This window comes from Meles meles, chromosome X, assembly GCF_922984935.1.
Source record: "Meles meles chromosome X, mMelMel3.1 paternal haplotype, whole genome shotgun sequence".
Classification (NCBI taxonomy): domain Eukaryota; kingdom Metazoa; phylum Chordata; class Mammalia; order Carnivora; family Mustelidae; genus Meles; species Meles meles.
In genome coordinates, this window is record NC_060087.1 from 94754723 (window position 1) to 94781241 (window position 26519).

Consider the following 26519-nt stretch of genomic DNA (forward strand, 5'->3'; position numbering starts at 1 on the left):
CAACGGGAGGGCCAGGGCCAGGTCTGGGATCCCTGCTGCAGGCACGGGTGTCTGCCTGAACTCCAAAAATGCCCTTTTTCCCCGGGGCCCATGGGACTCTGTTTAGGCGAGGAATGGTGAAAACCCCTGTCCTAGAAGGTAAGTGCAACTGTTGAGGCTTCTGGGGCTCTCTGTTGTCCCCCAAGGTCTCGACCTGCCAGAGGCTAGGCGTTCCCTCTGCAAGGCCTTGGGGTGAACTTCCCTGCCAACTCAGCACTCTGCAGCTTCTCCAGCAGGGGGCAGGAAAGGACACGCAGCTGCTGGCCTGGCCAGAGTCCTCCATTTCCGGTGTGAAACTGGAACGTTGTGATCAAGTAATAGCCATACATTTAAAATCTGATTTAGGGGTACCAGAGAACCAAAGGAACCCCTGGAGCCTGGTGGTCTGTTTCCATTCCCTCCCGAAATATGTCGCTTCCTCCTGTGCCCCAGGACCTTGGAAGGCATTTGCGTTTACATACGGCGCAATGATTACCCTGGTCACTAATACACGCAGCCTCACCCAGAGTTTAATTGGAAATGTTAATCAGTACAATGGATCCATGTCTGATTTGCACATTCAGTCAATTATCTGCAGGTTGGGGCAATCTGTGCTACACCCAGGGGACGTGGTGAGGGCAAAATGGCATTCCTATCCGCTGGGGTCTGCAGGTGGGAAGCAAAATGGGGGAGGTGGACCTGGAAGACTGGAAAGAAAGGAACAATTCACTGGTGGGGAAGGGGGACCATTCTTAAGGTGTGGTCACAGCAGAGCCTGGGCTGGTGATCACTGAGACAGAATAACAATAGGACCATCTTGGAGCCCACACAGCAGGGAGGGAGGACAGGGTTTTGCCCTGAGCTGGGAAGATGCTGGATTTGGAGAAGGAAGGTGTTTTAGAGACTAGAGGACATGGAGCTGGGGTGGAACCAATCTGGAAGCCAGGAATGGGGTGTTGTGGTCTGCTTCTGCCCCTCTCCAAGCCTTAGTCTCCTTGTCTTTTGAATGATGGGATTGGATGAGGTGGTTTCTGAGATGGTCATGACATTTTAGGAAGTGGGTCCATTTGTTCTTGGTCATGAAGCAGATCTACCATAGGACAACATCCCCCCCGCCCCCCCCAAATTAACCCTTTTAAATCACACTTTTTGGTATGCCCTCCAATTTGGGGGAAAACAGTACAAAACAAACCCCCAGCCACTACACACATTTCATCTCTTTGAGCAGCATTGTTTTATTTTTATTTCATGTGAATAGGAAACGGGAGGGAGACGAGAAGCCCAAGTGGAGAATCTGCTAGAGACCCTAAAAACAAGCTCTGTAGAAGCTCTGTGGGGATTTTATACAAATCTTACGCAGTTGGGTGGAGGCTGATAGGTACTCGTGGCGCCAACTCCCTAACTCAGTCTCAGAACTGAAGGGCCTTGGATGAGGGTGAAGGAAGGCCTGCTTAGGGTGTCTATCCTTCTCCTTTCTCCCTCATCTCTGTCTGAGCCAGGTGGACTTTTTGGAATTCTGCACCCTCAAGACGCTACCCGCTAACTGCCGGCACAATTGCGCCCTCTAGTGACCACAGCGGGGACACCTTTGGCAGAACTCCTGCATCCCATGGCCCAGCTCCCTTTGCCAGTGCTAATCCCTTGTGCAGCTGTTAACTCCCTGTGGAGAAGGGCTCCAGTGCTTCCAGGTGGCCTGAAGGAGAAACCGAGGCAGCTGCAACTCCCTGCAGGCCCTTCTCCTATATGGATGGGACTGGGGGTTGAGCAAGAGTGCCATCTCCCTAGCTCTTCGTTTCTTCCTTTGGGCCTGAAAAAGGTTCCAGAACTCCTTTCCCTGCTGTCTTTAGTGCTGGGCTGGGCACCTGGCATGGGAAGATCCTGTGGTAGAGAGAATGGTTGACCACAGCTTCCCCCCCACCCACGTCCACACACACACCCCCCAACAACAAAGTGGCCACCTAGTCCCCAGACAGAGGTACTGGCAGGAAGCCGGAATGCAGCAAAGCTAGGGTGCTGGTAGGCAGAAAATGGGTACAGTGAAACCTACCCCCAGCCTCCAGGAAGAGGCTAAGCCCCAGGTGCAGACACAGAACAGTATAAACACACAACAGGACACAGACGCAGAATATGGCAGAGCCTCGTGATACAGAGTAAGGATTAGATACATGCCACACACATCCAAGGCATGGACCATGCAGGGCGGATGTGCAGCACTTACACAGTGCAGTACAGACACTGTATCCATACACCTGCTATAAACAGGACTGCACCCCTGACGTGATACAGACGTGACACCCACAAAATAACATAGATAAGACAAGGCATACCCCTGATCAAGTACGGGTACCCAGATACCATGGGGGTACAAGATACACCCCCCCAATGTGTACTCACACACGAAATACACATCTCCACACTCCCAACAAACCCCCCCCAGGACAGGAGAGGGGAGTGTGCCCTCCAGGTGGAGTGCTGTGTCCTGCCAGGCTCTGCATACTGGTTACAGCCATGCAACTGGTGTATTTGAAGCAGGTACAGTTCATCAGAGGCTGAGGCAAGGTGGAGGCAGGCCTGCGGAAAGCTCTCAATCTCACACAGGAACCCAGAGGTGTTCAGTTGGTCCAGGCTGGGGCCTCTACAGCCCCCCACCCCGATCTGGCCCTCCAGCACTGTTCCTCACCCCCATGGGTGCTTGCTGCCATCCCCCACCTGGGGCTCAGGGGACTCTTTGTGGTTGTCCTTTTTTTTTTTTTTTAAGATTTTATTTATTTATTTGACACAGAGAGAGATCACAAGTAGGCAGAGAGGCAGGCAGAGAGAGAGGAGGAAGCAGGATCCCTGCGGAGCAGAGAGCCCGATGCGGGGCTCGATCCCAGGACCCTGAGATCATGATCTGAGCCGAAGGCAGCGGCTTAATCCACTGAGCCACCCAGGCGCCCCTGTGGTTGTCCTTCTTGAACCTGCTTCCAGTCTTGCCCCTCTCTGGAGCTTTGGCAGCCATCACTCACCTACCCCCACCCCGCTCCCTTGAAGGATGAGCTCACACAGCCAGGGAGGGGGTGGGTGCACCACTCAGTGACCTAGTGGGTGGGATCTGGAAAGGCAGCTGGGAGTATGTGAGTGGGAAGCACTCAGGGAATGCCAGGGCCCCTGAGAGACGCACGGGTGGCTGGGCCCCGGAGTCTCACCAGGAGCAAGTGGCAGACCTGGGGTACGGCTTGGTCTTCTCATTCACCAAGGGGAAGTTGGGAATCCTGGGGCTTTTCATGGCTCCCCAAGGGTTCAGTTTTACTAGCTCCACCTTTAGCCACCCCTGCATCTGTGTCTTTGGATTAGGACCTGGTGCATTCCAGCATCTGCTGACATGTGCTAGCCTGGGTCCTTTGCTTTGATGGGATTTCTCATATAGGTGCTGCTTTTCTTAGAGGACAGACACATGGAGCAAAGGTGGGGGCAGGATAGGAAGGATTGCAGAGGGAATATCTGTCTCCTTGAGAGGTTCGAGCGATTGTGGGGCAAGGTGGAAAGGAGAGGGGTTAAAGATCTTGCCTCCACGGTTGGACATGGAAACCTCTGGGGGGAAGATAAGGTAAATAGTCACCCTGAAAACCCCCAGGATATATTCTCCCTAACAAATCTGAGAAAGACTGTCAAGGACCTCCCTATAGTGGAGATTGGGGCAGGGGAAGCCAGAAGGAGGTTCCCGTTAGGATCAGAGGCTGAGGCCTTCAGCGCTGCGAGATGATAGCAAATTAGGGCCCCTCCGAGTGCTTCCCCCTGCCACCCAGTGAAGGAGGTTGCTGAGAAGGGAAGGAGGTGGGGACCTGTAAGTGAAACAGAAAGCATTGCTAGGTCTTTGGGAAGCTTAGGTGTCCCCAGAGCCAACGAGCATTTGCCATGATCTCTGTTTTCTGTCCCACGCTGGGCTGGACCACCACCTGCGAATATGCGGCTCTTTCGCATCTGTTCCATGCGATCTAGTCCTCCTGACTCTTGTCCAGGGCGGCTGAGCAGGTCTTCTCCACGAGCTAGCAGGCAGAGCCAGAGTGAGTGGCAAGGTGACAGCAGTTCTCGACCTGAAACTCCCGGTTCAGCGCCCTTTCTGGACTCTGACCTCACAAAGCCCTTTTTATGTTTCTCCCCTCTCCGATCCTCTGCCTCCTCGAGCGGTTTTCTGAAATCCACCATAGCGTGTGTGTGTGAGGTTTGGGGGTTTGGCTGAGGGAGTAGTAGCGGGTGTAGCAAGAGGTTCCTGCACCCCCACGATGCTTCTCTTGGCAGGTTAGCACCAAGAAAGAGCAGCTGAGTCCTTGCATCTTGTGGCAGCTGGCGTGCCCAGCACTGAGTCCGTGGGAGTTGAAGGCAGCCTGGCCCCTTCTCATGGTCAGTGCCTACCTGTGCTGAGGTCCTGCAGCCGTGGCAATAAGAGGTGAGTAATGGGTTCCAGAGCAGGGAGTCAGGGATCTCCAAACCCAGGTGAAGGCCACCTTTCCACCAGAGCTCTCAGTATTAAAGACCCTGGCTGGGCCTAATGAGCCAGGCCTTGGAGCACAGCCCCTTCTTTCTGGGGGACTGTGACACATATAGTTGCTCTTGGTCTCTCTGTTTGCTCCACCTCTAATACGGGGATGGTAGCCATGACCTACATCATGGTCTGAGTAGGATAAGCAACCAAACGGTCATGGCCAAAACCTTTGCAGTTGTCAGGCTCCATGTAAGAACTTCCATGTAACCACTGACATGCTTCCCTTCAAGCTGGCATTTCCTTTCCTCATGCTTTCTGGATGTCAAAGTGGCATTTCAGCCACATGTCAATGACTGACCAGTCAGTTCCCAAAATTTCTCCTGCTCTACAACCTTCATTTGACCTTCCTATTCAAGATGTACCCCCACCCCATCTATCCCAGCTTCCGGGCCTCATGGGCCAAAACTTTCCGAACTTTCCCTCTACCTTCTCAACCAAACAGGGAACACTCCGCCCCAACACAGCTCCAACAACACTTGACCCCATAGTGTACCACATAGCCCTTGCTTCTCTTCAGCCTTCGATCATTCTTGCATGATTTCTAGAGTATTCATCTTGGCAGGTAAACTAGACCATAAATTAGGGGTAGGGACCCGATTTCACAAGTCTCCATCTCTCTCCCAAGTGCCCAAAATTCCTTAGCAGCATTTTGATTTGGGCCCTTCTCTTCCTTTCCACCTCTTTCACGTCCCATGGCCATCTCCTTCTTTCCCCTCAGACAGCCAATAGGGCTTCTGCTGTCAGCTACCCCTCTAGCCTTCTGTTGCCATATGCTGCCGTCCAGCTACCTGTTTGTATCTTACATGCCTCCCTCTCTTTGTCTGCACTTCTATTTGTCAGTTAACCTGGCACCTCTCATAACATCCAAGTCAAACTTTAAAAAAAAAAGCAACAACAACAACAAACAAACAAACAAAAAACAACTCCCCCGCCCCCCCCAAAAAAAAACCCACAACAGAAAAAAAGAGAAAACAAACAAGGAATACACAGTGTAGTTCCTCTTCCCACGGAGCTCGCCCTGGGCCCGACTGGACAAAGGAAAAGTGCCGTTCAGCGGCAGGTGTTTCGGTGGTGCCTCTTGATGAAGGGAAAGCTTCAGAGGTTCAGCCGGATCTTGAGGGTGTGAAATTACAGCCCTGCTGATACTGATGTATTCAGCATCCTAGAGATGCTGCGGTAGGGGATCCTCTACAGACCTTGCGTGACAGAAGGTAGCTAGAACTCACTCAAGTCAGAAGTGAGCCCAGGGGTCTCTCCCAGGTGTTCTGTGACAGTTCCAATAATAACGTGTATTTATTGTCTGTGGTTGCCAGCACTGGGGTGGGCATTTTTCTTGCAAGAGACTGTTTGATCCCACAGTAACTCTGCAAGGTAGGTATCTCATTCCTAATAGTTACTGCTTTAGTTTCTGATTATAAAAGTGAGACTAGCTCGAGGTAGGTACTACAATCATGGTTTTGCCCACCAGGAGACCAGGGTTGAGAGGGGCTAAGTAACGTGCTGTATATAACTGGACACGTGCTGTGGCTTTGGGAGGAAAGATGGTTCCTCGAGAGTTTCTCACCATCCCACATGCTTCAGTCCACACACACACACACACACACGGGAGCACACTCGTGTACTCTTGGACCTTCACATAATCCTTATCCCTCCTTGGCTCACACTTTTCCCACTGTACACATTCATGGTGACGGTCACATCCACCCCCTCATCCTCCACATATTTACAAACACGCTGCATGGGGGCTGGCACTCACGGGCAAACACTGCCATGTCCATTTTTGTATTCATGTTTTTGTAGTGGCACACGCTCCACACTTGCCATACGGCCCGGCCTCATGTTCTTACCCACTCACAACTTTACCTCTTCTTACATGCTCACACACTCACAGTACACCTTCTAACCTATATCCACGCTGACAGTAGAATCACATTTGACCCTCAAATTCCTCTGTGCTCACACACAGTCTACACACAGACCTACACCAACTTTCCCTTGTCCACTTCTTACATAACCATAATTACCCTCGATTTTATACATTCTAACACATTTGCGTGGTCACGGTTTCCTCCTCACAGTAAAACAATGACACAGCTCCTAACTCCTCGCAGGGACACACGCACATGCATGCACGTTCCCACCATAAATACACTCTCACCCGTTTCAGCTGTTATACCATCTTACAGTCTTACCCTCAGCATTACATGCTCTGGGGCTATTATTTGGCACGGACACAACCTCCCCACCTCCATCACATTCACACAAAATCACACTTCCACATGGAAACACACTCATTTTGATACTCATTCACATTCATTTGCTCACCTGCATGCTGAGACCTGATCATGCTGTTCACCAAACTCACAGGCATGTACCCTCAGATACAGGCACACACACTTCCACTTTCTCTGACACACCTCACCCTGCCCTCATATTCAGAGTCATTGCAAAGATGCATTCGCACTGACACACACCAACACATCCATCCGCTCGCTCGCATTCAGTACTCCCGCTAATTCACGTCAACATACAGTACACTTACAGCACACCCTGCCTCAATACTGATGTTTGCACATTTTCATGGTCTTCCATACGCTCACGTTCACAGCCATGCACACTGAATCCTACACCATCACACTCTGTCACGCTCATGTACACCCTCTCCCACTACCATTTCCGCATCACACACATTCACACCGGCACGTTCCCCGCATGATCACATTCTTGCCTGTTCTCACTCTTGTCCTCTCATACTGGCATACCCTCACACTGCCACACACATTCCCTCTAGTATACACGTGGGGACCTGCACAGTCAGTGACCTGCATTTACGCTGGCACACCCCCTCCAACCCGCACAATCTACATGGTCGCCCTCAATTCCTGTAAATGTGTTTGTGCACTCACACACGGACTGCTGGTGACGCCGTGGATGGCCATGCAGACTCACACTCACTCGGATTCTCAGTCCCCCTAAAGCATTCCCCCTGAAATGGATATACTTGCTCACATTGGCCCACATATCCACACAGTCACTGAAGCATAAATGCATCGCCTCTAGCTCAGCGAACTCGCCTGAACGGTCACAGGCTCTTCTGGGGACTCTCACACGGGTGCATTGATGCTGACACTTACTCACATGGACATGGACTTAATACCCCTTCCCTGGGATGATCTCACTCACCCACATCTGCAACTCACACATGGTTTACAGTGACCCCACCCTCAGGCACACGCCCCATATCCCCAAACATACACATGGCCCTATATGGATATTGCCACAGCCACGTACTTTTTCACTGACACACACACCATCACATACCCCACTGTGGGGAGTTCATAGTCACAGTTGTCACTTTTTTTACCCTCCCCCACTGCTTGCAACTAGTGCTCTCCTCACCCCTGCTAGAAGGTTTTTCAACAACCTGTGGCTGACAGAAAAGTGTTGGTCTCAGCCAGGTCACCCGTGGGACCAGATATTTCCAGAGCAGAAAGGAGTGCAATTTATGTCTAGGATTAAAAAGAGAAAACTCAAACCCACAGATCAACTCTTACATCCTTTTGCCATAATTTTATTTTGCAGAAGTCATCCCTAATAGATCTTAGCTGGTCTACCCAAAAGGGGCTGGGGTTTAGGTGGTTTATTTTCTGGATGTTTACGGCCTAACTTGCCACCTCCTTTCTCTCCCAAGTATTGGGGGGGCAAGGTAATACATGTGTTTCTTTATGCACTCACACTGGTTCCCTAGGCAAAAGAGTAGGTCTCTGATTTTTTTGTTTCTCATCTGGAATTCTCTGCTGTTTCCAGTAGGCACTTCTAGCCTAGCAAGGTCGACTTTTCCCCTGTTAGCCCTGGAATGCGGTATTCAAGGTTCTGTATGTGCACACATAGACCCCACTGGAATTTCAGCAGCTGCTACTGACAAGTTAACAGAGGAAATTTCTCAGTAGGCGTGGATAAAGGCAAACTGAAGAAACTTCCTTGCATTCCAGGCAGACTGTAGACTTCCCTGCAAGAGGGTAAAAAGAAGTGCAAATCCCAGGAGTGAACCAACCAGTAAATTGGTGGGCATGGTGCCAGAATCCTGTGCCATCCCAATTCCTGATGAGAGATTTAGAAACATGAAAGCACCTTGTAGGGGCCTCCTTAATCTGTGGCTTCCCCTACTGGAATCTCTCTGGAGGAAAGATGAGGGCAAACTAGGCCCAAGCTGCCCATTGATAATGGACTCTAGCACCGTGGGGAAAAGCCTGTACTCTGAAATACCACACATTACCCTCTACACCTGTGATTAGACTGAGGCCTTCTTGGAAAGCAGAGACCACATCGTCTAACTTGTTTTGGATTCCCACGATCTAGTGTGATGCTAGGTCCAGAGCAGCTACTTGTGAAACTCCAGTAAGAAACTGAAAGACATGGGTGGACAGCAGTGTGTCAGGACAGATCCAATGCCTGTCTTCCTCAATCCCAGAATTCCAGTGACATTACCCAGTGGAGACTGAGGATGTTCTGGGGGCCCTATCGAGTGCTAGACCCAGAAAGAGATTCAGATGGAGGAAAGAAACATACCCTGCCCTTGAGGTACCATCATTCCAGTGGGAAAGATGATCTCATCATGCAACAGTAGCACAAGTTAACAGTCTTGAAGCTTGGGATTGGAGCATTCTTTATCAGCCAGTGGTCTTTAGCCTCCCAAAGCCTTGAGAGCACATGGGTGTTTGGGAACAGCAGCCAGGATGTGGGGCAGTCATTTCCCAAAGCAAACCTCTTCATAGACCTCTTGCCCAGTCCCAAGATGTGCCATCTTTCCATGGTGTAGCAGAGCCCTTTGTCAACTGTGCCTAAGGTAGAGGAAGGAAAGTGAGCTATAGACCTCAATGGAAATTTTATACTGAGTTAAAATTTAGCCACCACCTCCTCCAGAGATGGCTTTAGAGAAATAGCCTGGCAAATTTACATTTGACCATTTCTGTGGATATGCTGAGAGTCACCAAAAGCAATTTATGTAATTTTACAGGACTGGATGAATTTTAGGAAGGAAAGAAAAATGCATCTGCCTGAATTCACTTGGATGCCTTGTGAAGTGCTAAGTGAACCAACCCACCCCCATGCATTTATATGATATCTTAGACTTTCCAAAACAGTTAATAACCCATTCATCCATTACAATAGAGGAATTAGGAACACCAGCTCTAGAATCCAAAGACAGGCGCTTGAATCCCAGTTTGGCTGCTTCCTAGCTGCAGAACCTGGTTTGAGTCAATTACTCATCCCTCTTAAGACTTAATTTCCTCATCTATAAAATGGGAGGGACACTAATAGCTTCTCCCTCACTGAGTTGTTATGATGATGGAATGAGCCAGTGTATGTAAGCATGTAGCCCACTGTCCAGCCAACAGTATGTGCTCAACAAATGATAGACCTTCTTACCCTTACCACTGCCCTCTGAGGTAGGTGCCTTCAGAGGGGCAGAACCCGAAGACAGCAGAGAAAGAAGATGGTTCTTTGCAGCCAACGAGCTGATTTTCACAGGATTGGTTGCCTGCTTTCTTTACATTTCTGCTTAACCATAAGCTAGGAGGCAGTGCTCAACCCACCTAAGAAGCTGAGGGAAAAACAGAACTAACCTATGGAGAATTGCCCCAATTCCTGGGTCCTTCTGGGACATGCTTCTCTGGACATTGAAACAGTGTTTCTTGTTCATGTACATGTCCCCTCTAGTCCTACAACTTTTCCCTTGAAAGCAGGAAGTCCCCAGTGATGTCACCTTCATTTGCTGGTGTAGAACCTTCGAAGAAGAGGACAGGAGAGGCAGACTCCCAATCCTGGGGGAGGCAGAAGTTTGGTATCTAACTACAGACTCCCCTCTGCCCTTGATTCTAATGTTGAAATGTCTGTTTTGTGGGTAGAGGTTCTGCCTATTTCCTGGCTTTGGTCCTAAGTGGCACAGTGGAGAAACAGTTCACTGTGAAGCCCTCGGGACATCCGTGTTCATGCAAAGGCTATGAGTAACTGAGAACACATTATGTCCCATGGAACTGTTGTGTGGCTGAGGAAGCAGATATCAAAGCATGGGCTTTGGAGCCCCACAGACATAGGGTTGTAGTCTTACTCTTCCACTCTATGCTCTTAGCTGGTGATTTGATGTCTCTGGAGGTCCATTTCATTTGTAAAATGGAAATAATACCTAATATAGTTACGCAAGTGGCATGAACTTGGGCAGGAGTGAGTAACATGAGATCCCGATGCTGGTGATTTTGTTTATGGCTCGTGAAAACTAAGGTCATAATCATAAGCATCTTCTCTGGTTAGAATATCTAGAATTGCTTCCACATATTTCCCACATGTGTGTTCTTTGATTCTCATAACCTCTTGGCAGTGTAGTCCCCTTTCGTACGTGAGGACACAGGTTAAAAAGGGTCACAGATGTATCCAAGGTCATGAATCTCATTAGCAGCAGTATTGGACTGAGGTGGGACCCAGCCACACTGAACATTTGTGTCTTGGCTTGGCAAGGGACTACATTGAACAAATAAGAGCTGTTTGAACAGAGCATAATCCTTCTTGTGGAAAAAGAAAATTGAACACTAGCTGCGGTCCATTTGCTAGCCCCACCATATTGTATTTTTCTTTGTATCCTGTGCAATGTCTGATACAGTGCCAGAGTGCAACAAATACGATCTTATGAGAGTGTGCTTTGCAACAAGGCTGAGTGATAAGTGGCCACCATGGTACTCTTTACCAAAAGGAAGGTCTTTCTCCAGGCATGCTATGTGGTTTTGTTCAGGCTGCTTAAGTAACACCAGATGTCCAGAGTGTGGAATTCCTTAAAGCATTCCGAAGCACATCCACAGACCTCTGGTGCCACATGGCTGTTTTTCTTGACATGAAAGTGACATGACATCAACCTTAGTCAACTCTAGGGAAAGGATGGAAGGATGCGAAGTGGAGCGTTTTTTTATGTCTGTGTGGCTTTTTATTTTTCTTTTTCTTTCTCTTGTGTGTATGTGTGTATATGCCTGCCTCATACCCATACTCAAAGTGAAGTACTCTTCTCTTGGTTTCCAGGACATCTAGCAAATTCCTCCACTTCTTTAACCACATTCCTCAGGGGTTTCTGGTTCCTTTTCCTCTCCTAGCCCCTAGATGTTGGTGTTCCCCAGCAGTCTTTTCTTCTCTCTTACTCTATACACTTACCTGGGCAGTTGTGTACCTCCTCCCATGCTGATGGTCTTCAGATTCATATCTATAGTGCACATGTCCATCTCTCTTGAACCATTTCATGATGCCAGATCCATATGTTAGAGCAGCTGTTGCATTTTTATTTATTGTCTCTAATCTCGGTGTCTCTGTTGAGAGGCCTAGATAGCTGGAAAGAGATTTTTTTTTTCCCACCACCTGTGAACTGATGTTTCCTCCTGCTTTTTATGACTTGCTATGTGGTTTTCTACCTCTCAAGTCAAGATGCTTAGGTATTTGTTGTGCCTCCCATCAGATAGTCCTAGTTTAATTTTTGCAGAGATATATACCATGTCCCTGTGCGGGTGGTCTTTACTTTGTATTTTGGCTTTTATAAAAGTTACCCATTCGAGGTCCATTTGTGGGCACTTACTGGTCTTTGTAGAATTTTTATGTTTGTTAGTAGAGTCTATATAAAAGTTGAAAGGTATTTTCTCTAAAAGTCATAAATACTGTTAAATTGGCCAAAATCATTAGAACAGTTTGTCCTTATTCTTATGGGAATACAGTGATTATTGGTGCTTTAATGACTGCTGACATGAGAGGCTTCCAACATAATCTGTAGTTTTTCCTCCTACCATTCTAAGCTAGTCATTTACTCTTGTTTGAAAGACTCCGAGAAACAGATAAAACCCAAACAAAACAGAAACTGAGACACAGCTCTATTTGGAATCCCTAACAGAAACTAAAGGTTAAACCAGGGACCTAATACATAGCACGGTGACTATAGTTAATCATATCATATTGTGTACTTGAAATTTGCTGAGTGTGGATCTTGCATGTTCTTACCACACCAAAAAAAAAAAGAAAAAAAAAGGAGGTAACTGTGTAAGGTGATGACTGTATCACTTAAGTTGAATTGTAACCACTTCACGGTGTATACATATCTTAGACCTTCACATGGTATACCTTAAGCATATACAATTCTTATTTGTCAATTATACCCCAGTAAAGCCAGAAAAAAACCCAAAGACTTAAAAAAAAAAAAGAATTTGGCCTCCCACATTGTTTTGGGCCTTTTGGGATAGAACTGTATTTCTTTCTTTTTTTTTTTTTTTTTAAGATTTTATTTATTTACTTGACAGAGAAAGAGATAGCAAGAACAGGGAACACGAGCACGGAGAGTGGGAAAGGGAGAAGTAGGCTTCTTGCAGAGCAGGGAGCCTGAGTTGGGGCTCAATCCCAGGACCCTGGGATAATGTCCTGAGCCGAAGGCAGATGCTTAACAACTGAGCCACCCAGGCGCCCCTAGAACTATATTTCCATTCACGATCCTGAGGCCAGTTAATCCCACCAGGCCTAACATCCCTGCTATCTTTGGCCAGTGTCCAAAACAGAGACCCCTCTTGAAACATCCTTTCTCCTGTCTTTCCAATCCCCTGGTGCCTGTGCTTGCTTACTCCCCCGGCTCACCTGCTCAGTACTGGTTCTTCCAAATTATTTCCACGTTGTTACCTGGAATATTCCACCCTATGGTAGAAAAATTAACTAAGTCTTCAGCATTGGACATCTGCCACCTTGTCACCCAAGTAAATATTCTGAAGTTCACCTAGACAGGAAGAGGCCAAACCCCAGAAAAAGGACATACAAGACCTGTCTTCATTTGGTCTCTACTGGTGTTATTTTTTCCATCTCTCTTCTTTACTGTGGTCCAGCCAAGTTACCGGTAGCTCCTCTAGTACACTACATTATTTCTAATCTTCTCTGGGCCCTACCTAACACATCACGTTCCTTGTGCCGAGACATGTCCTCGCCATGGTATGGTTAGTTGTTCTGCTGAATTCAGCTCAAGTGTACTTCCTTTGCAAAGGAAAGGACTCTGACTCTGAAAAGGACCCTGACTCTGACCTTCAGTAGCAACCTGTTGCCATCCTTGTACTCACTACAAGGATGGCCAACATTCATGGCCATCACTGATTACACTTTAATTCTCTTCAAGGGCAGACTGTACCTTATTCACGGCTTGCCTAGAACCTAGGGAACTCCTACTCATCCTTCAATACCCTGCTCCAGTGCTGTGTCCTCTCACCCCTCTCGGGACATATCATCCTCCCTGCTGTGTCCCTCCAAAGCTTCCTACGCCAAGGGTCTCATTGCACTGTATTTCCTACTGTGTATGTCTGTCATCCTCACTAGACTGTGAGCTCTTTGAAGATAGGGACTGCCCTTCATCTCTCTTTGTATGCCCTCTGTACCTGACCAAGCACCTGGGGCCTCTGGGTGTTGGTGGCATGGGAATGAAAGGCAAGCCAATGATGTTCTTTGGAACAATATGCAGTACTCCTCTTATGTAAAGATGGATGTATGGTTATTGGCCCTGATTTCTCATCAAGTAAGAGGGCAGTCAGAGAGTCTTACCCTCTTGTGAACTGTTGCAGTCCCTCCTTTTTTCTTTTTAGCACCCTTCATTCCACAATGTACATGCCCTGACTTGTTTTGTAGTTGTAGTTGTATTTTTATCTGTATTTTATCTGTATTTTTATGCAGCCAGAGATGAAACCCACTTCTCAAATCTATAATCTCCTTTCCAGTGCCAGTATGTCACCTGGCACATAAGCTTAAGTCAGAATTTATTGTTTGAGTGCGTGGATGCAGGCACAGATGGGTTACTTAAGAGGCATATTCTTACAGTTACTGTCGGATGCCTCAGAGGGCAGTAGGTTTCTGTATCAGTCTCAGGATTCTTTGAACCAAGAGTCAACCAGAAATCAACAAGAAGAACCCATGCAGTTGGTTTCTTTCTCTAGAAAAAGCAAAGTCAGGCTGACGGAAGATCTTCTCTTGTCCTCTCTTTACACAGCCATATAACCTGCAACCCCTCATTCTCTAGCAGGGCAGGAGAGGATAGGGTATGCTGAGGCAACCTTCAGAAGGCCAGAAGCAGCTGGTGGTTGGCTTACATGACCGTGGGGGCAGGCAGCATATTAGGCTCAGTCTTAAAGCAGAAAGAGCACTCTGAGATGGACATTGTCTGATGCAGTTATAACCCAGAGTTAGATAATTTATTATGAACACCAGCTTTCCTCTCCTTGTTCCTACCTGAGTTTTTGTCAGGCTATGTGCCGGGCCACGGTCCAGGCTCCATGGGAGGAATTTAGAACCTGCCAATGGATCCCCACTCAGGCCTGCTGACTCCAGCTCCTGGCACCAAACCCTGCTTCTGTTTTATCTGCAGTTCCCCTGCGGGGTACCAAGTCTTCCCTTGAGGTGAAGGCCAGGCCCTGTGATCCCAACCCAGGGGCTTCCCAGGACTACAGAAAGTCTTACAGGGCTGTCTTTCTGTCCTGTGTGTGTGTTTGTGAGAGAGAGAGAGAGAGAGAGAGAGAGAGAGAGAAAGAGAGAGAGTACTGGGGAAGCAAAGCTGACTGTGTGCTAGAGGGCAGATCCACTCCCACATGAACCACTGGTGAGCCATGTCTCCTGTAAGCGGACAGTGGCAGCGCTCCCCAGTCAGTGGAGTAAGGTGTAGCAAGGGGAACAGACCACTTGGTAGCTCCCACACCTTGTGAATGAAGAACTTGTGTAAGCTGGGAAAACCAGCACACTCCATTCATTCATCAGATCAGGCTTTTGGATTCTCAAAGGAGAATCTTTCTCTGAGTGGAGTATGATCTTTTCATAGACCCTGGGCCAGTTTGATAAAGACCAAAACTTTGTGTTTGGTTGGGAGTGAAGAGCGGGGATTCCAGCCACCAAAGCTCTGGCCAACTCAATCATAGTCTCCTACCATCTGTGAAGTGGGATAGATGGAAAGTAGGTGTTGTCACACCCCATTCTTCCTTTAGTATTGGAGGGAAGCATTTTTTTTTAAGTAGATAGTATTTCCTCTTCTTTAACCATAGTCCCCAAATAAGATGTTGAGATACACGCACAGCTCTCTTCAAATGTGGACACAGAAACTTGGGTCCAGGGCAGAAGCTTGAAAAGGGGTGGTTGCATTTTATGCCAGCTCATCTTCTTTGACCTCCAGTTCTGACAAGATGCCATTCATTCATTTGGATGAAATAGGAGCTTTGCAAATCCATCCAAATTCCTGCTTTAGAAATGCTTTAGAAATGATATGAAGGTCTCCATCGACCCCATGCATCTCCCCTCTTCCAACCTGCAGCTGCCACCTTCTTACAGAAAACTGATTTGGGGACAGAGTAACTGAGAACAGAGCAATGACCTAGGACACGGGACACGGGTTGGAAAACAACATCCAGGCATCTGCTTGGTGTACCAAAAGCCTTAGCAAATTCGGGAATTGAATTTTTAGACCTGAATTTGAGGAAATTTGTGGGTTTTTTTTCACTGGAGTGGATCAGGGAAGGGTGTTAATTATCACCCATGCATAGTTACAGAGAGCAGCTAAAACCCCAGAGACTCAAGACGTTGGCTTACCATATCCTGTTCACTGGGGCTGTCTGTCTGCATCTAATTTTTCCCATCTGAATGCCTCCAAGGATACCACAGTCTGTTTTGAGAATTAGGAAATATTTTATTGCTAAGCTTTGCTTCCCTTTTCCTTTTCTCATACATTTCGTTGAGGTATCTTTGAGTATTCACCTTGGGTGGTGGTGGGGGTAGTGGTGGTTCTTTTTAATGCTTAATAAATCATCTACCTCTGTTCTTTATGCATCTTATTTTCTCAGAAGCATCAGTGTTGGAAATGTAAGAGCTGAAACCTGTAATAATGCATCAGTTTGCAAATATAAATACACATCAGATGATCATTAGCATTTTCTTGGAATTAGCTCACGGCAGCATACACAATGAATATTAAATGTGTGGTGCTGCATACATTTAGAAGCTTAAGAAGTCGTTCCAATAAGGACTATTGGTTCCACATAATACATGCAGTATATGAAGTCTGGATGCCGGGGTCTACCTATTGATTTCCTCATTTGCAGCCTGTCTTTGAAATTTGCGACTATAATAGGTCGGCTTATTGGATTTAATTAATGTCAAGTTCCTGCCGCAAACAATGGAAGTCACTCATTAAAGACGTTAGCAGAGAACAGGACTACAGCAGAACTGACCTCATTTGCCTGTGTGGATGAGAGCAAACACGAATGTATTCTGTGTGACCATGGCTGTATGTATGTCAGTAGTGAGCTATCGTCCACAGGATCTAAGATTGAAACCAGACGGCTGTAAAAAGAGCCAGTACCTCCCTTGCTTGTCCGGCTGCTTCTGCAAATCCACCTAACAAGGAGCTCAGTTCTTCCTGATCAAATGATCTTAGAAATGGCTTCCCTCCATTACACATTGTAATGGTATCTCCCAGACAAGGCTCTCTGAAACAGCACACCCCTGTCTCTGATAGCAGAGTCCCCTCGGTGAGTGCCCCAGAACAGACGGGCTCCAAAACAAGGCCATCTAAGAATTGGTTCTCCTGGCCAATGCAACCTGTTGGAGTCCTGTCAGTTAATCATCTAGCCTTGAGTCTTTGGATGAGAACAGCAGGTGAAACCAGTAAGTACCAGCTCCCAGTGGGTTGAAATGAGAAAGCTAGAACTGTCTTAGGAGTATGTGGGGACGATAGGAGTGTATATACGAGCAGTATGCATGTTGGGCTGGTTTCCTTGGGTGCACGTTGCGTGGGTGTCCTGGAAAGGAAATTGAGGAGCCTCTGAGATTCTCATCTCCCCTCTCGTACTTTGCGACCCTGGGTAAGTCAGCCTCGGTGCTCTATAAATTTCTCATGGTGAAGACAGGGCTACTACTCCCTTCTTCACATGGTGGTGTTTAGCTCAAATGAGGGTAGAAGCTCTTGGGATGTTACAAATTTGTGGAATAAAGAAAAAAATGAGGTTTTGCTCATCAGCTGGTAGCTGACTTCTATGCTGTGCCCACTGGCTTGGCAGTTAGACTATGGCCGGTTTTTCCAAACATGGCTTCTTGGCTCAGACCTGCTTTGAGTAGGCATACAGGCCTTTGCAACATGATGGAAAATGTACTCAGAGCAGCGATAAATGCACAGAACGTATAGAGTTCTGTTCACTACTTCACGTGTGTATTTAATGCCGGCTGGGAACAAGGCATCATAAGAGGCAGTGTGAAAGCATACAGTTAAGACTGAGGGGTCCTTACCCTCAAGGAGCTTATGATACAGCAGGAGACATGACATGTGTAAGAACTATGTGCGGTTTGAGACGAGGTGACAGATCTGCCGAGTTGGGCCCATCTGGCTGCCTGCCATCAGTGGTTGGGCTGTCCCTCGTCTACCTAGCTTAGGAATGCGAGGAGTGCAGGTTTGGAGCTGCTGGGAGACTCAGACCTGGCTCATTCTCTCTGTCAAATGAGGTGAATGTTCTTTCCCTCCTCTTTGGCATCTTAGCATACTATGGGACTTAATTTCCAAAAAGCCGCTAGAAATCTTCAGATGTGGGTTGCTGTTGAAATGCAAAGCGATGTCTTCCCAATTATAATATGCTGTTCCCTTTGCGAATGACTTGGTGGTTGTTTTTGGGGTTTTTGGCAATTGAAAACAGTCCCCTACATCTTCTTGCATGGTCAGTCATAAGCTGGTTGTTTCAGTTGCCAATAATGTGTCCAGGATGAGTGGGTTTTGTATCAGCATAGGCTAGTTAGCAAAGGATACATGGAAGGTCAGTGAGCCATCTTGAAAATGGGTGGCTTTGTTTACAAAGGAGCCAAGGAAGGAGCCAGCAGGTAGCTCTTGGATCCTTTCTCCCCACCACGAAAGTATAATCCAGTGTGTTCATTGTTCTCCTGGTAGGTGAAAGCAGCAACCTCATCCTCAAATACTAAGAACAGCCCAGCACTGACAACATTGTCTCAGGAGCCACTTTGGCTGATTTTGCATCTATATTTACATAACACCTCCAAGTCTGGAGGCTGTCATTAAAAGCTCAATTATTCCCTGATCTATAGAGCTAGCTCTTGTTAATCAAGGTCTCCCAATTTCTAGAAATTTGAAATATCTTCTATGTTGTTACATGTTTTAACATAGAGCTCTGTGACTTGTTTACTCTATTTTTGAGATCCTAAAATCCATCTCCTTTCATATGTGCTCTCTTCAGTTTGGCTGTCATCTGATAAGCTCAAGGTGTCTTTCAACCCTATTCTTTGTGTAGTGTCTCAGAAACATTAGGAAGTTCCCCCTAGAAGTTCCCCCTAGGCTACATCTCCTTTCTATGTTACATGCTCTGGTTCGGTAGGAAGAGGGTGTTAAGCAATATTGGTATGCTCTGCCTCTGGCTTTTTTTTTTTTTTTTATCATGGCTGTACATCTGCTGGCCTGGGCTTTTGTTTTTGAAAGGAGGCCAGTATTTGTTTCTCGTTGGGGAAATATGCAAATAAACAATTATTTTGATTTTGAAAGCAGACATAATGATACAGACATGTGGGTTTTCTCTGATGGCACCAGATCTGGTTAAAACATTTCTTTCAGTTGCTCGTGACTTAATAGGAGGCCTTGAAAATCATAGGGCCAGTGTTTCTGGATTCTCACCCTTCACACACCTGCAGCAAATGGGCATGATGGGCATTTTTATTGTATCCAATTCAACACTGATGCCATAGTATGAATTTTTACCATGCTAGCTAGAGTACAATTGCCCATCTCTCTGTCCTCTTGACTCCTGCAACATTTAAGTTGGTGGCTTTTCTCTTTTAATCTACTGAGCACTCACTGAGTGTCTGGTGTGGCACTGCGCTGAGTAAGCTCATTTTTGAGCGATGAGCGAATAATGACAGTTGTTTGTAATGCCTAATCATTTCATTGAAAGCTGCCATAGATCTTGATTGAAGTTTTCCTCTAAAATGCTTTGCACTATATCTTTGTGTTAAAACGCAAGTCAGGGGTGCGAGGGTGGCTCAGTCAGTGAAATGGCTGCCTTCAACTCAGGTCTTGATCCCAGGGTCCTGGGATTGGGCCCCACATCAGATTCCTTGCTCAGTGAGGAGTCTGCTTCTCTCTCTTCCTTTGCCTCTCCCCCATGCTCCTACTTGCTCTCTCTCTCTCTCATGCTCCCTGTCTCTCAAATAAATAAAATCTTTAAAAAATAAGAAAAAATAAAACACAAGTCAGTGAGAAGCTGTGTGTGTATGTGTGTGCATGCATGTGCATGTTTGTATATGTGCCTGTGTGTGCATGCCTGCCCTCACACTTGGGGGTGGGGTTGGATGGAGTGTGGAGTAGAGAGAAGAAAAAAGCTAAGGAGGAAGGGGAAGAGAGAAGTAATAGTTTCTAGTACTCTGAAGAAAGGGGTGTCCAGGCTCCTTGGTTATCCTGAAACAAGAGGCTCATTTCTTATTGCTGATGAATTTCACTTATAATTACAGAGCATCAGTAAGCTACATGAAGTCCCTAGGGCCAGATCAAAAATATGCACCATCTGTAGGAGCCGCTTGCGTTCTCTCTGAAAATCCCAGTAGCCAAGTAGTAAATCAAGTTGTGAGCAGATATAAACTTGCTTGTTGTCCATTAAAGTTAGCTCCTTCTCCACGACTATAAGGGCCAAGTTCTAAAAGTGAAATGAATGGGCTGGGGCTAGATCCAGTATGCCACTCGCTTGCCAGTTTCTGTTCTGTTGCAGAAGTGAACAACAACAGTTAAACTTTACAGATAAACAGTTTTTTGATTGGGTTCCTAGAGAATAATGGCACTTTTGTACAATTCTTGAAATAGAGCCTACAGTCACCCCGAACAAAATAGTCTCTTTCAAGATCTTGGAAATAATGACATCATAGGCAGATTGAACCAACAATCCATTAATAGTATCCTCTGTAGAAAGCTGTCTCAGGGGAGGGACCTGGTTTAGTAAATTGGCATTGTTTACAAACATAACATAATCGAATCCCCCGTCCTTCTGCATTTCTGGAATAATCAGAGACACTTCCCACTTGGGAAACAAACATATTAACAGCTGAGCTTCCTTGCAGACCCATACCCTTTTTCCATCGGTCTTCTGAAAGCTTGCTTTGAAGCACTTGCTTTGAAGGTGAGTTAAAGATAACAAGAGCCTCCTACACTATTCTTTTGTCACCAAATCAGAATTCTCTGGAATAATTAGATGAAGGTCAGTTGTGCCTGGGAGAGGGAAATAAAGAACTGAAGTAATATCAGGACAACCCAAGCAAAACCAAATCGGAAATATCTAGGTAAAATTGAACGATGCTTTGCTTCAGGCTTGCCATTTTTAGTGTTTAACTAGACATGGATTTCTCAGGTTCTTTTTTATCCCTGTGAAAGGTGGATTCCGGTTCCTCTTACAGTCCCTGGATGAGTTGAACAGAGCTAAAGCAATTCTAGTTTGCTGGGCAATAGAAAGGTGTGCCATATAAGCTGGGTCCCTCACAGATGCCTGTGTTATGGACCACAGCAAGCATGTGGTGGGCAAGTTTTTGGTCAGGTGTAACATAGGAGAGTATAGTTAGGGTTTTCTACCCCCCTTTTTTCCACAGCCTAAAACATACCTGGTCAAATGAGGTCAGAAAAATCAGGCAGCTTGAAAAGAAGCAGGGCACCTACCTGTTGAGTCGCTAGCCAGAGAGAGTAATTAGGAACAAAAATCACCAGTCCGTTAGCCACACCTAATTGATCAAGAACAAAGGAGCCTAGTATTTTGAATTGCGTAGGTGTGCTAGAACCCTGACTGGCCCAGACTCTTGCTTACCTTATTACATAAGGTCAGCTTCATATATCATATTTCAGAGTCCATGCCTGTTTCTCCAACTTTCATCATCTTAAGTTATGTAATAGGTCATCAGAAAATATGTATTATCCCTTCTCTCTCTGTGAGATACATTTTTTAGAAAACTATCTTCTGGGGATTTCTATTTAAATCCTTAGGTGTTTGGGTTTTTTTTGGGGGGGGGGAAGTCATTATTTTTTTTGCAATGGCTTTCAAATTTCATTATTTTTACCAAGCTGTATTTTGTGTATCTAAGCTTTATGTAATAATCACCCCATACTCAAGCATTATTTTTAAATCCCCAAGAGTAAAACAAACAAAAACACAAAAAAGAGCGCTTTCTGTGGCAAATTCTTCTCACTGACTAAATGAAAACCGGGAACCTGTCCACTACAGAGTACTGCTGCTGGTAAAGTCAGTGTTCAACTCGCTTTTCTTCTGGAGAAACAGTGAATTTAGAAGAACTACATTTAAAATGCAAGAGGGAATGCAGATGCATTAGCAAGATTTCCACATATTAGTCAAAATATTTAATAGAGTATATCCTTAAAATCATAGCTTTTCACTTTATCTTGTGCTATGTTTTCACCTATATAGGAAAAAGCAAGTTTAATCAGGTTGTCATTGGTGATCAAGCTTTTATTACAGAGTGTTTCCCCTTGCATGATTACTGAAAAAACTACAGAATGGGTCTTAAATTCGTTAAGATAATGCAAGATGTGACACTTTGGCAAAGGAAAAGAGAAAAGATCTCTTGCCCAGATTAAGATCAAGCCAGTCATTGTTCGTTGACAGTCACCTATGCAGATGGAGAAACTATTAATTGGTACTTACCTGTTCTTGAATACTTAAATAAGAGAAAATTTAGGACATGGTAAAATTTTAAAAATCTCCCACATCACGTGATGTCAGAGTTCATGACTGAATAATAAACACATTGTACCCACTAAAGGGATAAAAATAATTATGAAAGATTCTTTCTCATTACAACAGGTAACAAGGAGACCCTGGTCGTTGCTGTACTTTGTTTATAGTAAATGTTGTTGGAGTAAAATGATCTGCTAAGTCATTTTTTGATAGCTCTTATACTCCTAAATTAGCTCCAGTTAATACTTGAATTTACACAGATTCTGTTGCGCTGGGATTTGACTTATCTTGCATTCAACCTGGAGATGCACTTGGAAGATACTCTAAAGGCATGACTTGAGATGGCAAGCCTCCACTGGGGTCCTAGCAGAGGGATTGGAATTAGAATAGGAAAACAGTTGCAAGCAGGAACACTTCCTCGGGGAGTCCATGCTTTTCCAGGTCACTTTACCTTCCAGTGGGATGAAACCTGAACATATTCAGCCCTAAGTACAAGATACTAACAAGTAATAAATTAAGAGCAGGTAAGTTGCCAAAACCATGACTGGTTCTTTCAACCCTGTTACCCAGGCTAATGCCCTCATTCCCCATTACAGGACATAAAACATGACAAGGTTGAAAGTATAATGTCTCCTCAGGAACTGGTCCTCTCCTTGGAGCTAGCTCCTCTTTTCTTGTGGTGACGTCTGGCTCAGTTTTATCTTCTACCTGCTACCTGAAGGTGGTACATTGTTTCCCCATCAGTACACCCAAAGTCAGCTAACACTGTCAGGCCTACTAGATTGTGCCCCAGTTCTTTCTCAAAGAACAGAAGAGTGCGTTTTGAACATCAGGTACACACAGGTAAGAATTTGATACCAGCGGCATCCCAGTGTTGGAGCAACTAACACATCCTTATTTGGGGCCATTAACAATCAACAGCCAAACTCATGTCAACCCCAGACTTTGAAGAGGTTGTACTTCCTGAGTGTCACCAAAATCACAGTAGAATTTTTAAAGAAGATTGTAAATTGTTCATTAAAAGACTGTGAGTGGACAGCAGAAAATAGAAAGGGACTTGATGTGTTTGTGTGTAGGTATTGAAGAGCCATAAATTATTACCTTCATTTTCCTCTTTGGCAAATGGTGTCATTTATCTTTAGGGAGGCAGCTCCCTCCCCTTTAGAAAAGAAGCTTCCCCAAAAGGTCATCACAAAACCTGAGACCACCCGACACCAGTGTTCTTGTGTCTAAGATGGTGGAATCCCCATTTTACTGGATTTTTTTTTAAGACCACTTCTTTCTCAATTCCTGTTTTCTCCTCCTGTTCTGTAGGAGCTGTGCAATCAGTTGTCACTGAAAATGTCTGACAGTCTGGATAATGAAGAGAAACCCCCAGCTCCCCCGCTGAGGATGAACAGTAACAACAGAGATTCTTCAGCACTCAACCACAGCTCCAAACCACTTCCCATGGCCCCAGAAGAGAAGAATAAGAAAGCCAGGCTTCGCTCTATCTTCCCAGGAGGAGGGGATAAAAGTAAAGTATCAGTGGCCGGGCATTGAAAAGGGGCTAGTTTTTTTTTCCTTTCATTGTCACTTTCTTTCTTGGGTAGTCATTTCTAGAGCACTGGCTGTGTGGGGCCTGCCTGACCTTTCCGTCTACACCTTCAGAGGTTGCATTTTGTCAGAGAATAACATGTGATTGACTTAACTGTGGGTTTACAGAAAATACACTTAGGCCATGTTTACATCTCACATAAAATTGTATTCATGGTGTTCAAACAAGGGAAGTCATAGCAACAGCACTGTCTTGAATATTATGAATAGTGACTTTCTTTCCATTAACTTAGAGGGGAATTTACAGCAATTCCTTTCCAACTGTAAGTTGTCCTTTTTGGAAATTTGCGTGTAGGTGGATTTACTTCTATATACCTTTCTGACAATGGTGAAAATTCTGAATTGCATATGTGGGAGGCAGTCCGAGTTGTCACATGATTGTCTCTCTGGCTCTCTCATGAGGTGGGAAGAAAATTCTGGGTCCTTTGTTCCCTTTCTCATTCCTCCACCATCAGCTCCATTTGCACTGAGCATCACAATAATATATTGACATTTATCCACGTGTTGTTCATAAAACCATTTGTGATACTGAGGGGCTAGAGAACCTCTGGTAAATAAGGGTCAGGTTGCATTAAAAAGCATGAACGTAAACATGGCTTCTTTTAAGTGCGACTACTGAGCTGGAAGAGGGTGAAGCAAGGACCACAGCAAACTGCCAAAAAGGCAAGAAAGTGAGTATCTTTAGGAAAGGGACACTTGCCATCCACTCCTTTGAGGTAAAACAAATAGCCTCGCAGGTCACCTTCATGGAGTGAATGAGTCCCACAATTCATACTGTAAGGAAAGCCAACACTCTTAGTAGGACCAGGACTGCCTCTTGGTATGCTTCTGTCCCCGAAGAGGAGCTTTATCTCTGGTGACCCGGACGGAAAGGAGGATAGAAATGTCAAACCCCTGTGTGTGAAGACAAGCAAAAGGACAATGAAGCACTTTCCACACAAGGGGTCTGCAAACACGCACAAGGAATGGCCAAAGGTGTGTTTTCAGATACTGAAGTGGGTCCCAGGGGAAAACAAACAAACAAACAAACAAAAAAACTGCCCAGAGCAAGGGATGGTTTGAGAAATTTCTGGTGTGCTATGCCTAGGAGACCAAGTCCTCAGCGAGCGTGGTGTGGAAGAAAGAACCATGAGACCCTGCCGCTCCTGTGTTGTATCTACCACAAGTGCAGGAAGCGATTGAAGCAGGGGACTGTGTGCCTGCCCGAATCTTCATGGTTCTTAAGACTGCCATGCTTTGGAAGCCTTTGAATAATACCACTTGTCCTTTTGGAGAAAAAAGAGCCAACCAAAGCCCACATGAGGTCAGCAAAAACAGAGAGGCTGACATTTGTTTCATGCCAACACCTGGGAGTGACCTCATGGTGAAACCATTGCTGCCTGACACAAACCTATGTCCAAATCTTCTCAGGGTTGGGGAATGGGGGAGCCAAGCCAAGTTTCTGGTGTACTGGCATACAAAGAGAAAAGCCTGGATAATTCCTTCTCTCCTTAAGGAATGGTTTGAACAGTGCTTTCTCGTGGAAGTTCAGAACTGAAAAAAAGAAAAGAAAAAGAAAAATCTTGAATTCAGAGTCCTGCTGATTCTTCCCAGCCCTTCTGGTGTCTTAGCTGCATTTGCCAGTGTATCCCCTTCATGTCAAGTTTATCTTTATAACGAGTTGCTTGTCTCAGATCCTTGAGCCCTTAGATCAGTGATCCAGCCATTCAAGAAGACTTAGGCCAAACTAATGTATACCTTTGTTGTTCAGAATCTCACAAAGCCTCCTCTGTCTGAAGATCTTAATGCATGGGGTTCTGACACTATCACTAATGTTGTCTTCTTAGTAAAAGAAGCAATAGATAATTTAACAGAGCCTTTCAGTAATACAAACTGACAAAAAAAAAGTCTGGCTAGATATGGTGACATAACTTTCAACAGTCTGTTCCGAACACAGAGTCTTTAGCTCAAGAAGAACCTATAGATGAGGCGGAACATTTGGTCCAAGAGCACTCATTGGCTGAAGTTAAAACTGAACCTGTTGATGCCGCTAGAGGATGACTCTCAGGAAGCTTCCGGTACCCCAGGGGTGATTATCATAAGTGATGATGAAGATACTTGGGAAGCTATGAGACTGGAGACAAATATAATTAGAAGCAACAGGTGCAGACTCTTCAGAACATGATTAAAACCTCCCCAAGAAAGTAATAGAAATTAATACATTTATATGTCAAATCGTAACCTGTTCAAAGATTGAGTGGTTTAGAAGAACTCTGTAAAGAGGTGCTGTGATGCCTTCAAGATATCACTTTGGAGAGAAAGCATCTTCCACAGAACTCGAGTCATCAAGGAGAACCATTTAATATCGTTACTAGACAGTTCAGACCAAGTGTGAATGATTTCATTGAACTCTTTATAAAGAGGTGCTAAGAGTCTTATTACACTACCATATTAGGAAAAAAGCACCCACAGAAGAGCCTAAATCATGAAGGAGGGCCATTTAAGTATGCGCAATAGACAGTTGGTAGGCCACTTTGAGACAAAGCCTGACCAATTTAAACTCTGTCCAGAAGTGCTAAAGTATCTTCAGGAAAGACTTGAGGAGACAGCATCTTCAGAAGAGCCAGTCATGAAGTTTTACCACTTCAGAC

General features: G+C 45.7%; 1 protein-coding gene across 10 annotated transcripts in view; it reads left to right on the top strand.

Moving 5' to 3' along the window:
- The window catches only part of PAK3 (p21 (RAC1) activated kinase 3), a 242280-nt gene that overhangs the window by 131439 nt on the left and 84322 nt on the right, over window positions 1-26519 (top strand). For 8 of the 10 annotated variants that reach the window (XM_045995444.1, XM_045995446.1, XM_045995448.1 and 5 more), the window contains exons 4-5: window positions 4300-4447; window positions 23608-23809. In XM_045995444.1, the coding sequence (XP_045851400.1) occupies window positions 23635-23809 (175 nt within the window). In that variant the 5' untranslated portion in view covers window positions 4300-4447; window positions 23608-23634. The remainder of the gene's footprint in view (window positions 1-4299; window positions 4448-23607; window positions 23810-26519) is intronic. The other 2 variants (XM_045995443.1, XM_045995442.1) reach the window with 1 other exon arrangement.